This window comes from Nematostella vectensis, chromosome 3, assembly GCF_932526225.1.
Source record: "Nematostella vectensis chromosome 3, jaNemVect1.1, whole genome shotgun sequence".
Lineage (NCBI taxonomy): Eukaryota > Metazoa > Cnidaria > Anthozoa > Actiniaria > Edwardsiidae > Nematostella > Nematostella vectensis.
This window is the reverse complement of record NC_064036.1, coordinates 11,606,304-11,618,142: the sequence shown is the minus strand read 5'-3', so window position 1 is coordinate 11,618,142 and position 11,839 is coordinate 11,606,304. Positions and strand designations below refer to the sequence as shown.

The following is an 11,839-nucleotide window of genomic DNA, read 5'->3' as shown; positions in this document are numbered from 1 at the left end:
AAAGTGTCCGTCAAATAGAAGGTATTTCTATTGTATCTAACCAGGACCGTAGCAGGGGGTGGGCACTAAGGGCACCTGTCTCCCCCCAGATATTTTAAAAAAATTACAAGGAAATGACCAGTAGGGGCGTGGCTGTGCCCCCAATATTTTCTTAATGTTTCTCTATTGTGCCCCCCCCCCCCCCCCAATGTTTCGAGGCCTGCCACGGCCCTGCCCACTTACCCTCTATTACTGTTACATTTTGACTAATATTATGTTTTTCTTTTTGAATCATTTTGTTTATAGTCGAGATTGTAGGTGGGCTGTATTCTACACACGCATTACAGCATTGAAGCCATCATACTCATTGTTTTTTTAGTTATAAAATATGTTACTTGAACTGGACGAGGATGGTCAGGTACCCCAACACAGTCCCAAAGACCTGAAAAGACATAATAGATAATAATAGAAATAATCGATGAACGTGAACAGGTCTAAAATGTAATTGCGGTATATACTCTTGTTTTAATCAACTCATTGTTTTTTTTTCATACTCATTGTTTTAACCAATCCCTGCATACATATCTGAGTACCTCGCCTCTCTTCTCCTCCTGGATATAGCAGACTGTCAGTAGCATCCCGCGTGTGATCGGGACGCTCCCGCAAAAAGTAAGACCTTTAGTTTCTATTGCATCAACTTACTGTCAACAGCATCCCGCGTGTGATCGGGACGATCCCGCCGATTGTAGGGCTGATAACCTCTGTGATCAGTTTATTCAGCAGTAGCGTCAACTAGAGTTTAAACAGATCACTATTAAGGCACAGAGAGTGCTGCAAGTATGACCTGTGCATTATCCATACCCATACCTCCGTCTTCTCATCAGCATCGAGTCTTTTGACGTCGATGTCATACACAACGTCGGTCAGACTGTGAGCCTTAAGATCAAGCAAACAAGAAACGACGATTAACTAAGGATGCGTGTCTGTATATGTCCGTTTGTGACCTTGGCACTGGTAGATAGCGGTCCCCCCCCTCGCCTTTGATTAGAAACAAGGTTTACCTTGGCATTAACGTGAGCTCCTGCCAAAGAACATAGTACTGTGTTTGCTATATTAGTCGTGCTCCAAAACAACAAAGCAGTCAGCTCAAATGGGTCGACCTTCTGGGCGAAAGTGCCAATGCTGATGTTGAGGAAAATGCAGACCAGGGGGATGTTACAGCCGTATGATACGAGCGCTAATGGGGAAAGAACGCCATCTAGAGCCTGAAGGGCGTGGCAAAGTCGGAGGTGCTCGCGACGAATAATGGAGATATTGATGTAGCCATTCTTCTCGACGGTACAACGTGCAGCCTTCGTAGATCAAAGATACGAGACCATTAATGTCATTACCGAGTAAAACATTGCCGTATTTACTTGTTTAGACGGCGTTTATTCTAATCGTTTATACACCTATTAAAAACACTTTTTGGTGCAAACAGCGAACGCCAAATCGTAGCTCTTAGACCAACAGGTGACGAATCCCATTACTGCATTTTACAAATGGAAATCGCACTGTACGTGAAGCGCATCCGGCGTTTAAATAATGTTTGCACGTACTGAGTTTATCTGAGGGCGGATTTTATTCGGGGATGGCGTCTGAAAAATAAATACGGTATTTAGCCAAGGACCAATTCCTTATTTCAGATCGAAGCTGGAAGAGACGGGCCCTCTATTTAACATGCTCGAAGAGCTTTTTTTAGAAGAAATAAATAACGGCGGTTCTGCGCTAGGGGGCTTCGAGGGGCGCTTGCAAGGATCGCCGGGTATGTCCTTCTACTTCTACTTCTACTTTATTACTTTTCAACACTTTCGTATCAAGAAAAGATGACAAAATATATATAAATCTAAATATATAAATCTAAATATAAATTAATAATAAATAGGTAATCCATAAATTCAGTCGACTTACTATATACAATAAAAATTAAAATAAATTATAAAATAAGATAATACTTAAACAATAAAAATAGCATGATAATAAAAATTAGGCGATGAACTTGTTTACGTTATTACAAAAAGATGAATAACTATTTTCTTCTCTAAGTTCAATTGATAAATTGTTCCAATCTTTGATTGTTCTGAGAAAGAAACTATATAAATAATAATCGTGACGTGCCTTAGGCTGTATAAATGTATTACTTGAATAACTTCGAGTATGACGCATTGAACGTTGATAATAATTAGGTATCGGCAATGCAATGCCATTATTTACTGATAAATAAAACATTTTTACACGGTGAGCCTTTCTCCTCTCACTCAGCAGATCCAAAGAAAGGGATTGTCTCATTATTGTAACACTAGAGTTCCAGTCGTAATCCCGCTTTATGAATCTCACCGCACGTCGCTGGACTGCTTCAATCTTGTCCACTTGATCCTGTCTATAAGGGTCCCATACAGCAGCTGCATATTTTAGATGTGACCTTACAAGTGTAACATAGGCTACACGCTTGGTGACCTCAGAACATGAATACAAGTTCCTTTTTATGAATCCAAGTGTTGAGTTAGCCTTGTTTACGATCTTGTTTACTTGAAAATTCCACCGTAAATCATCAGACAGCAAAACGCCCAGGTAGGGATGCTGTTTAACACCTGAGAGTTTCTGATTATATAAAGTATAATCTTTCAGTACTGGTGATTTATTTCTGTAGACTGACATTTTGTAACATTTGGTAGGGTTAAAAACCATTTGCCATCTTTCGGCCCATAGCCCCACTCTGTCCAAGTCCCTCTGCAAGACTAGGGTATCATCGTCATGTGTAATTTGATGGTACAGCAGGGCATCATCAGCAAATAGCCTTAAAGTGCATTCCAAGTTCTCCTGCATGTCATTAATAAACAGGAGGAACATCAATGGACCAAGTACAGTGCCTTGCGGCACTCCTGATGTTACGTCTACTGGTTTTGATGAAACACCGTCCACTACGACTCTTTGTGTTCTATTGGTGAGCCATGACTTAATCCATGCAAGTGTTCTACCTTGAATACCATAATACAGTAATTTACTGATCAAGCGACCAAGCTTCCTTATCGGGGAAGAAAGCATTTATATTGGATATACATATGCATTAACAAGCTAAGTTTTCATCACAGCGTGAATCAACACATATGATAACAATCATATGTGACAATCGCTAAGGGATACTTACCTTTGATGTTAAGAACGAGAATTTCTCAGCAACCAATAAGCACGTTACAATGTAGATCCCAGCGGGATAAATCCACGCAGCATTGGTAAACAGTACAGAAGATGTGATGACTGCTAGAGCCCAACCTCCAGAACTGGACATGGTGAGGTTACCTTGGCCAAACATTAACACGAAGAATTTGCGCCTCATGTTTTCATCAGGGAAAGATAAAAACAGCAGAACCATAATAGTGTTGACAAGGTCAATCACTATACAAGAAACTATGACTGTTGTCATGAGCTTCGTTGAAGGAGGAAAGCTGTGGACGTCTGCGCTAACGAGAGCGCGGACAAATTTCGAGAACTTTGAGGCTTGATTTCGCTTTGAGATGGTCAACATGCAAATTGTGTGTTGCGATGCACACAGCAAAGTCCAAATGTCTAGGACAAGCAGGTTTAAGATGGTGCTGAAGTCGCGGGCCTGTATGGTGAAGCTCACAGAACTTATAAACGCACCATATAGAAGTAGACCGACAAGCACGCAGTAAATATTCATAATCACACCCTTCCGTGTATAGCGAGGGGTACGCGGGTCGTCTCCATCTGAAGGACTGATCGAGTTTTTATCATCAGATGCGGTGTCTGTATAAACGTTTCCGTGGATAAGACCAAATATTTTCATTAAGAGAATCAGTGGTTTTAGCACTTTACGGATTTGGAAAAAGGAATTTTCACGACTTATTTCTTGATCAGCTTTCCCGGATTCAGCGTGGCTGTGGGTAGGTATGCGTAGAACAGAAAGGGACCTCATGGGAGCTGCTTCTTGAAGGTTGCCGCTGACCTGATCGGTGGAGAACGCGAGCATTTTGTAACAGTTTATGCTGGAATCGAAAAGAAGGTTAACGATTAAAATAGAACGTTATTGTAACGGCCAAATCAACCATAATACGTGCATCATATTCTAATAATATACAGTAGAACCTGGATTTTATGATAACCTCGATTTTACGATGACGTTCCTTTCTCCCGGCGGAAATACAGTGAAATGTATAAGAAATTACCTCGATCTTACGATATTGGATACAACGATATTCTCGATTTTAAGATACAAATCTGTTCTCCCAAGCGTAATTTTGACCTCGATACAACGGTATTACTGATTCTGTCTATCAATAAAAAGAGAAAATTTCCGCACACGTACAGTACAGTTAATCGACTTTTTGGCTTGACAGATCTTGTTAAACACAGATTACAGCCTTACAGAAAGTAACTGTGCAGTCTACCCTGGGTACCAGAGCCTCCAAACTTCTCTCGTCCAGTGACGCTCAGCCAAAATGTCGCGACTGGCATTTTGGCTGAGCGTCACTGGACGAGAGAAGTCTAGAGGCTGTGGTACCCAGGGTAGACTGTACTTACAGTGCAGTCTTACACAGAATACAGTTACAATATTATTTTGTCAAAGCTAGTTACTAACACGACCTCGCTACAACGATATTTTAATGGATTTTCCTTGATATCGTAAAATCGAGGACCCCTTTGCAACGATACCTCTATTTTACGATACATTTTCTTTCTCCCGTGGCATATCGTAAAATCCAGGTTCCACTGTAGAAGAAAAGGATCGGACTAAAAAAGGCTTCATTATGGTAAGGTTTCTTTTAGTTCTTTCTTTAAAGCGCTTTCGGCCGGCGTGCTATGCGCATGCGAAGAACTCTTTGCAGAACAAAATTTTCCGGTTCTGAATTCCACTGTCCCCACTGGACATTAGTATCGAAGGCTCATATTACAGTGCAAGCCTCGCTTTCAGGCAAACCGTTTGCAAATAGCAGCGAAATGAGAAACTCCCAAGTTTTTGCTTTGCATTATGTATTTTATGCAAAACAATGTCCTTTAAAGCTTTAAGCTTAAAGCTAATTTTATGAAGTATATTTTTACTAAAAAAAGTAAGTAAACTATTTAAGCGGGCTAAAATATATTCTAAAATGTATTTTAGCCTGCTGATATATTCATTTCAGCCCGTGTAAAAATGCACAACAATGCCCTTAAAATTATTATAATGACTATTAAAGAACTCTTATTGGTTTGATTATTTTGTGGAACAGATGTTTCCAAAAGGAAATCTATTATCACTCAGTTGATAATACAAATTCCGATCGACATCAGAAGCACTCGAACAACGTCTCGGATGGAACGAGTTCGGCTTTAAATACTATTTATGGGTAACAAAAATACCATGTAACCAGAGCGCGCTTCTTGCTTTATCTCTTTTTGAAAAGCTGACAACAAAAACCTTGCTCACATTGCTCACATGTGTTACATATGCTTCTACCTTCTACCAAAAAGTTCTAGTATCATGGACTTTTATGGTGAAAAAATAGGTACTTTAATGCGTATGCAGCTGCAATGATGACATACCATTGAGGCCGAACTTTTTCTCTTAAAGAAAACGAGGTTGTTCACGGTTTCTTTTTCACATCGATATTAAAAAGTAACCATCCATTTATACGCTTTCAAAAAGTGGCTTTCTCATGGAAAACTTACAGCACAAAGCTCTTGGAAATGTCCTCAAACAGCTTCGCCAATGCGCATTTATCGCAATGAAGTGAAGGATGCGTACATTCTGTACAATATATGTTACTGACGGGAGATCCAAATTACCATAAGATTGCTATGAGTTAATAACAATGTGGGAACTCACAAAAAGTCAGCTAGATCACTATTTTGATTACACGACGTTAATGAGAATGGATGGTCTTAAAAGCAATTACCCTCAAAATCATAATGTTTACATATAAATTTTGTGGATAGGGCATGACACCGCATTGAAATAAATTATTAAAAAAATAAATCGAGGGTGCCACCTGGTGTGTTCAGATTTGTTCTCGTAATGACAGGCGTCGCATTCCAATTGCTTTACCGTTATTATTTCCGTTCCCGCTATTATTTTCTTTATTCGTGTAGAATAGATCACTTCAGGGCAATATTATGTTATAGAGTTGCCCCACAACACACAAAAGAGTAATCGGTATGATCATTGTGGGAGTCGTCATTCACAGTGTCATCCCCAACCTAATAGCAAAAATAAAAGTATATATAAAATGACACTCATGAATCCATCGCTTGTTTTATGTCAATATAAAGGCTATAAGAGCCGGCAAGATAGCATAGATGGCAAACTATTTTGCTTTTCACTCCCTTAATGATTTCAAAATTGTTATTTAGTCTCGTTAACAGTATTTCACCGAAAAATGGTACTCGACGAATTTTAGACTTGTAGGACAGACGAGTTCCTGGACCAGTGGACAGACTGGTAACCGTTACAAGCATATTTGCATCAAATTTGTAGCGCGATGTAAATATCCCAGACCGAAGCTGCTGATCAAATAAGCGGTTGGAATAACAGTCAATTTTAGTCAGGAAGTTTCACCAGTATTTTATTTAATTTATTGTGGCACATTTATCAAGCGCTAATATCTGCTAATAAACAAAAACAGAATAAAACACTCTTCGCCCGCACTTTTGCAATCAATTTTGCCATCAATCATTGTATGAGATTGATCAAGGATCAATGATTTTGTCATTGGGTGCAGGTTTCCAGTATTTCGTCAAGGATGCAGGGCGGAAATTCCTGGTGACGTTGGGTCCTTCGGGAAACCACTATTGATCGGACACCCTCTATATAGCGGACACCATCCAAAGTCCCGATATTTTAACCTCTTTATAACGGACACTTTTCACGGTACCGAGGGAATCCGTTCGGCTTTATACAGTCGTTTTAACATAACGTCGTCGTCAACCTGCTTCGCAACTACGCGATAAGCCCGCATGTAAGCATGGGTAAAAACCACTGAAGCGCCTAGCTGCAAATATTAGACACCGCTACCGTGTCTAAGTCAGAAGTTATGCAGTGGCTAATAAATGCAGCTAGGCGCTTCAGTGTTTTTTACCCATGCTTACATGCGAGCTTGTCGCGTAGTCGCAAAGCCCGTTGACGACAACCTTTTGTTAAACGACTGTATGCAGCTAGGCGCCTGTTGACCACGGCGTTTTCTCAATCGACTGTATATATATTTTTTCACAAATAGCATTATTACAAACTGTTTTCTACTGTAACATTGCATTATCATTACATGCCTATTCCTCATCCACTTTGTCCTTTGGATATGGAGGGTTTCTGAATTCAATTAATTGTTATGACCAGCCACACACAGGAAGTTTTTCTCTTTTGGACAGTATTCTGTGCGCACAACAGCTTCTTTTATTATGCCACAGGAGATAGCTAGTCCATGAGTAAGACCAAGAACACTGCTGTGTTATCTTTCCTCATTGCTGAAACCATTACACCATGAATAATGTCATCATCTCCAAGATAATATTGCTCCACCTTAAATAAAAAAAAAACAAAAAGCAAACAAACAATATTTTCAAACATACGCCTAGACAAGGGTTGCCTCTGGTATCTCTGTTGTTTTTTCAAGATGCATTGGCCTAACCCTCCCCCATCATAATTATTTTTTACACTGGTTCCACCTTAAAGGATATCTCTAATATGCAACTGTTGAACTAGTATTGCTATATTTACTTTTTATTTAGTAAGGGAAAATTATTATTCATACACAAATGATCTGCCATCATTAATCAAGCTTTCAATTCTTGATGATAATGGATTTTTTTAGCCTTTTTATAATAATGTGAATCATACCTACTGTAAATGATCTAATAAACGCCCCCTATCTAATAAATGCATCCCCCTAAGCTTACAAGTTTGTATTGAACGTCCCTCTCTAGTAAACACACCCCTGCATTTAATGCCACCCCAACCTCCTCCTAGCTTAAGACAAATGACATAGGAATATGAAAACAAATTTAATTGCCTTCTTGCTTAATCTGAGCCTGGCTTCTACTAGGTGAGACTTGCTCAATGTCAAGAAAAGCTTGCCATGCAGGCTATAACTTAACTTGATCATGACTGAGAATAGAACCCCACTGCACTTGGGTTTGTTATATTGTTATAATTTGTAAACACCTCCTTCCTATTGAACGCCCCCCCCCCCTTGGACCATCGAAATTTATTAGATCATTTACGGTGATGTTTTAATTGCTATATTAGAATAGGAAAAAACTTCATGCCTCTATACTACTTTGACTTTCCTCATACCCATCCAGGTGCCACAGAGAATATCTTTTTGTTATGTTTTCTCAGAAACATTGATATTCTTCAAATATAGTTCACTCTGTGTCATAATCCCATAGAAATAAGCCTTTTTTTATAATAACACGGGAAAGTTTACCATTTTGTTGTCCTGTGATGCAAATGCACTTTTGAAAGCTGCTTCAGCCTCTGTTGCATCATCTCTATTCACAAGAAGCTGTTCCATTTGTAAGGCAGCCTACAAAAACAGTATACTTAGAAAAAAGGGCAAGAAAAGTCATGATGTACACAGCCAGTATTATAGTTTTGCAAAGGCTAGTGGATAATAGTGCAAAGTCTTTAAAAAATTAGTCAATTAATAAGTGAGAATCATATTACACATTTACATCCATATATTACATTTAATCCTAAGCATATAAAAGTGGTGCCAAAGAGGCAGGGGAAGTTCCCTTACAAAATTAAGTAGTAGATAGGACAAACCTGGAAATTTGTTGGATTTTTCAGCTGGTTAAGCAGGCTAGTAATGTCACCTTCTGTGTTAAAGGGGCCAGTAGAACTGTATACTTTCTCCCATTCTGCAAAGTACTTGGTCCTTTCTCTAGGGTAGGTGTTTTGGTGGGACTTCAGAAAATCATCAAATGCTTTTTTTGATTTAGATTCTAGATCTAAAAAACACACCCACACCCACATACATGAAAAGGGTGGTAAGCAATCTATTGGTGGATGCAATGCATGTCTAATGGTGGAGGGAGGTGGAGCTATATGGACACATCCCAATTCATGGCAACAAATGACAGTAAATTTGTGGATATTTTATATCCCATACCCCTCCCACTAAAATTTCAGTCCGAAGAAATGGGACTCTCTACCCTCATATTTCACTAGTACTTGAGCATGGCAGCATGTCTAATATTCTCATATGTATCCTTTATGGGGAAGGGTGGACAGCCAGGATTTGCTGAAGGGGGGGGGGAGGGTTAGGGGGCAGTCTTAGATAACTTAAGGAAAATGTATAATACTGTATTTTGATGTTAGTTGATTAGGGGCAACCCCTAGCTACCGCCAATGCCTCCACAGTAACCCTAAGAAAGGGCAATCATAATGACTAATATAGCAATGAAAATAGATGCTAAAAAGTAAAAAAAAAAACAAAAATTTTTAAAATTAAGAACTATTTCCCATAATTGTCATTTGTGGAAAAAAGCAAGAGGTATACAAAAAGCCTGCCACTAAGCCTACAAGTAGTGTAATCGACATTGGGGTAAGATGGCTATCCTCTTATACATGTGCCCTGTTCACAAGCTGGGTTCAAGTAGGTTCCGGCCCTACCATCAGAAGGAGACAGCTTTCTGTAGTAGACTCCACTGTACTCCTCCTCGTAAAAACTCCTCAGGTTGTCGACAAAGCCTGGTAATTCTTATTCAAGCAAAAAAAAGTAGTTGTTATTTTTCTTGCATTCATCACTCATTAATTAATGATAATGCAAGCAGACCCTATTGAGTCTATTGAGCTACTCTTGTGATATCCTGCATAACTCTTTGAAATCTACTAGCCATATGTTTTCCCCATAACGACCCCCAGGATAGTGGGGACATATATAGGGGAATTACCAGGGCACTTATGCAAATATTACGGCACAAGTTTTTTTCTAGGGAGTAGGGAAATTTCAAGATTGGTGGTCATCTGCCCTCATCAGGCAATTCTTGTTCTTAACAAGAAAGCCCTGGGATGTTCACATGTGCAGCTGAATGAGCAAAATAGTGAAAGCAAATGTGAAAAAGGTAACAACTTTGTGGTTTTAATTATCACATAGTACTTTTTATGATGTCACTATTCCTTTCTTTTAGGGAGTGTTCATTAAATGCACAGAGGGGGGAGGGAATATATTGAGGGTGGGGGGGGGGGTCGAAAATTTTTAACTATCAAAAGGGAGTCCTCCAAAAAAAAAGGTCCTCTAAGGGAAAGAGAAAGAAAATTTTTGGGGTTTTATAGGGGAGGGGGGAGCACCGACAAAAAATGTTTACAATGAAAGGGGGGCTTCGAAATTTTAAGATGTCTTGGGTAAAAATCTTCCCTTCCTCCCCCCTCGGTGTAATTAATGAACACTCTCTTATCTGTCCAGCTCTTATGTTTGTTGTTGATAAAGTTAAGAACTATAAACTGTTCATAAAGCACAGGATTGCCACGAACGGTAAATTGTGGTACAATCAAACATTTCCTTGATGGCTCAGGAGTCCTTTTGAACAAGGAACAGAGGGATGATGGAATTACATGTATTTGTCTGCTCTAGTCCCCAGAGAAAATACATCTACTTTACAACCATTCAAATTAAATTTCTTATCCATCCCCGGGGATCAACAGACTAGTGCATAGCATAAAGTACATAACCTACCTACATCTATCCCTTTCTTCAGGCCCGTTGTCCCCTAGGGGGGACTCCCTGTACCGAGATGACGGGAATGCTTGTAGTACCTTTCAGGGGTAAAAATCATGGGTTTGGTACCTTTTAGGGGGTTCAAGTTCAAGCACTGGCATTTTTTTGTGACACAGTACCTTTTAGGGGACAGAACAAGCTGCTACTTAGATATTAAAAAAAAAGCTAAAAATAAATTTTCCTGTTCCAGTTGTGAGTTCTACAATTGCTAAATATAGAATGTTGACAAAGTATTGAAAAGCAATATATTTTCATGTTCCAGTTCTTGAGTTCTACTATGCTAAAGATAGAATGACAGTACGTTTGTAAAAATAACTGGTGGAGGTGCTTGATGACTTGTCAGCCGCAGCATAAAAGTAGTTTAAAAGCCTATTTTTTTGTTGGTACGTATTAGGGGTAAAAATTGGCTTCCCTACGAGCATCCCCGTCATTATGGGAGTCCCCCCCCCGGGCCAGTAGTAAGTTATAGCCAGCGGAAGGGTTCGGAAGAACCAGTCCACTCAATAGGAAGGCTAACACAATTGAAAGTACCACAGCGAGTTAGGACAAGGTATCTGAACAAAATAGCTCCGCTAAACTGATGAACGAACCCTCCCGCTTCGGATCTGGGCGACAACCCCCATTTTCAGTGTTACTGTGGTGGACTCACCTTCAGCCGCCATTTTGGAAAAAGACGCAAGGGACCATGGGATATTTTGCGGCGAGTATTTTCTATGCAATATAATATTTCCCATGTCAAATAAATGGTTACCTCAGCACGTTTAGCATTGTTAAGTTTACTTATCTTGTTTCTGAGCACGAAAGATATGCACGTGCGCGACTGAACACAGGAGAACTAAAATTGCTAAAGGCGGCAACAAAAAAAAAACATGTCATATGCACGTGTGCGACCAAACAAAGGAGAACAAAATGCTAAAGTCGGCAATATATTATACCTAGGTCAAAGCGTTCTGTGCATGATGACGAAATTACCACACTACTATAGCAATACGCTAATTCCCAAGAGACAGAAACGTGAAAAAGACGCCGATATTTTCAGTCTAAATCTAAGCGAGCTGTGCGTGGCGTAAGCGACTAAAACAAGGCTGGGATCCTGGTTATTGCCCCCA

At 39.6% G+C, this 11,839-nt stretch overlaps 1 protein-coding gene across 7 annotated transcripts; it reads right to left on the bottom strand.

Annotated features, from left to right (window-relative positions):
- Positions 1 to 269: 269 nt before the first annotated feature.
- Positions 270 to 11,618, bottom strand: LOC116603584. Of its 7 annotated transcripts, none has more exons than XM_048724509.1 (11): positions 11,380 to 11,607; positions 10,693 to 10,768; positions 9,626 to 9,712; positions 8,777 to 8,961; positions 8,436 to 8,534; positions 5,686 to 7,528; positions 3,167 to 4,025; positions 1,041 to 1,331; positions 847 to 915; positions 682 to 771; positions 270 to 421 (listed from the first exon to the last, which is right to left on the bottom strand). In XM_048724509.1, the coding sequence occupies exons 7-11, from the start codon at positions 4,007 to 4,009 to the stop codon at positions 371 to 373; spliced, it is 1,344 nt and encodes a 447-aa protein (XP_048580466.1). In that variant the 5' UTR covers positions 4,010 to 4,025; positions 5,686 to 7,528; positions 8,436 to 8,534; positions 8,777 to 8,961; positions 9,626 to 9,712; positions 10,693 to 10,768; positions 11,380 to 11,607; the 3' UTR covers positions 270 to 370. The 7 variants fall into 7 exon arrangements, with proteins under 7 accessions (XP_048580466.1, XP_048580464.1, XP_048580468.1 ...); XM_048724507.1 differs by having other exon boundaries at positions 10,689 to 10,768; positions 11,380 to 11,606; XM_048724511.1 differs by lacking the exon at positions 10,693 to 10,768 and having other exon boundaries at positions 8,777 to 8,894; positions 11,380 to 11,618.
- Positions 11,619 to 11,839: the final 221 nt, after the last annotated feature.

What these genes read in the sequence shown, in the direction of transcription:
- LOC116603584 (XM_048724511.1), bottom strand. Translation starts at nt 4,009, where the DNA reads ATGCTCGCGTTCTCCACCGATCAGGTCAGCGGCAACCTTCAAGAAGCA. An exon ending in TCTCGTTCTTAACATCAAAG is followed by an intron (nt 1,332 to 3,166) that starts GTAAGTATCCCT and finishes TGATCTACGAAG; the next exon opens with GCTGCACGTTGTACCGTCGA. An exon ending in ATGCTGATGAGAAGACGGAG is followed by an intron (nt 772 to 846) that starts GTATGGGTATGG and finishes TTTAAACTCTAG; the next exon opens with TTGACGCTACTGCTGAATAA.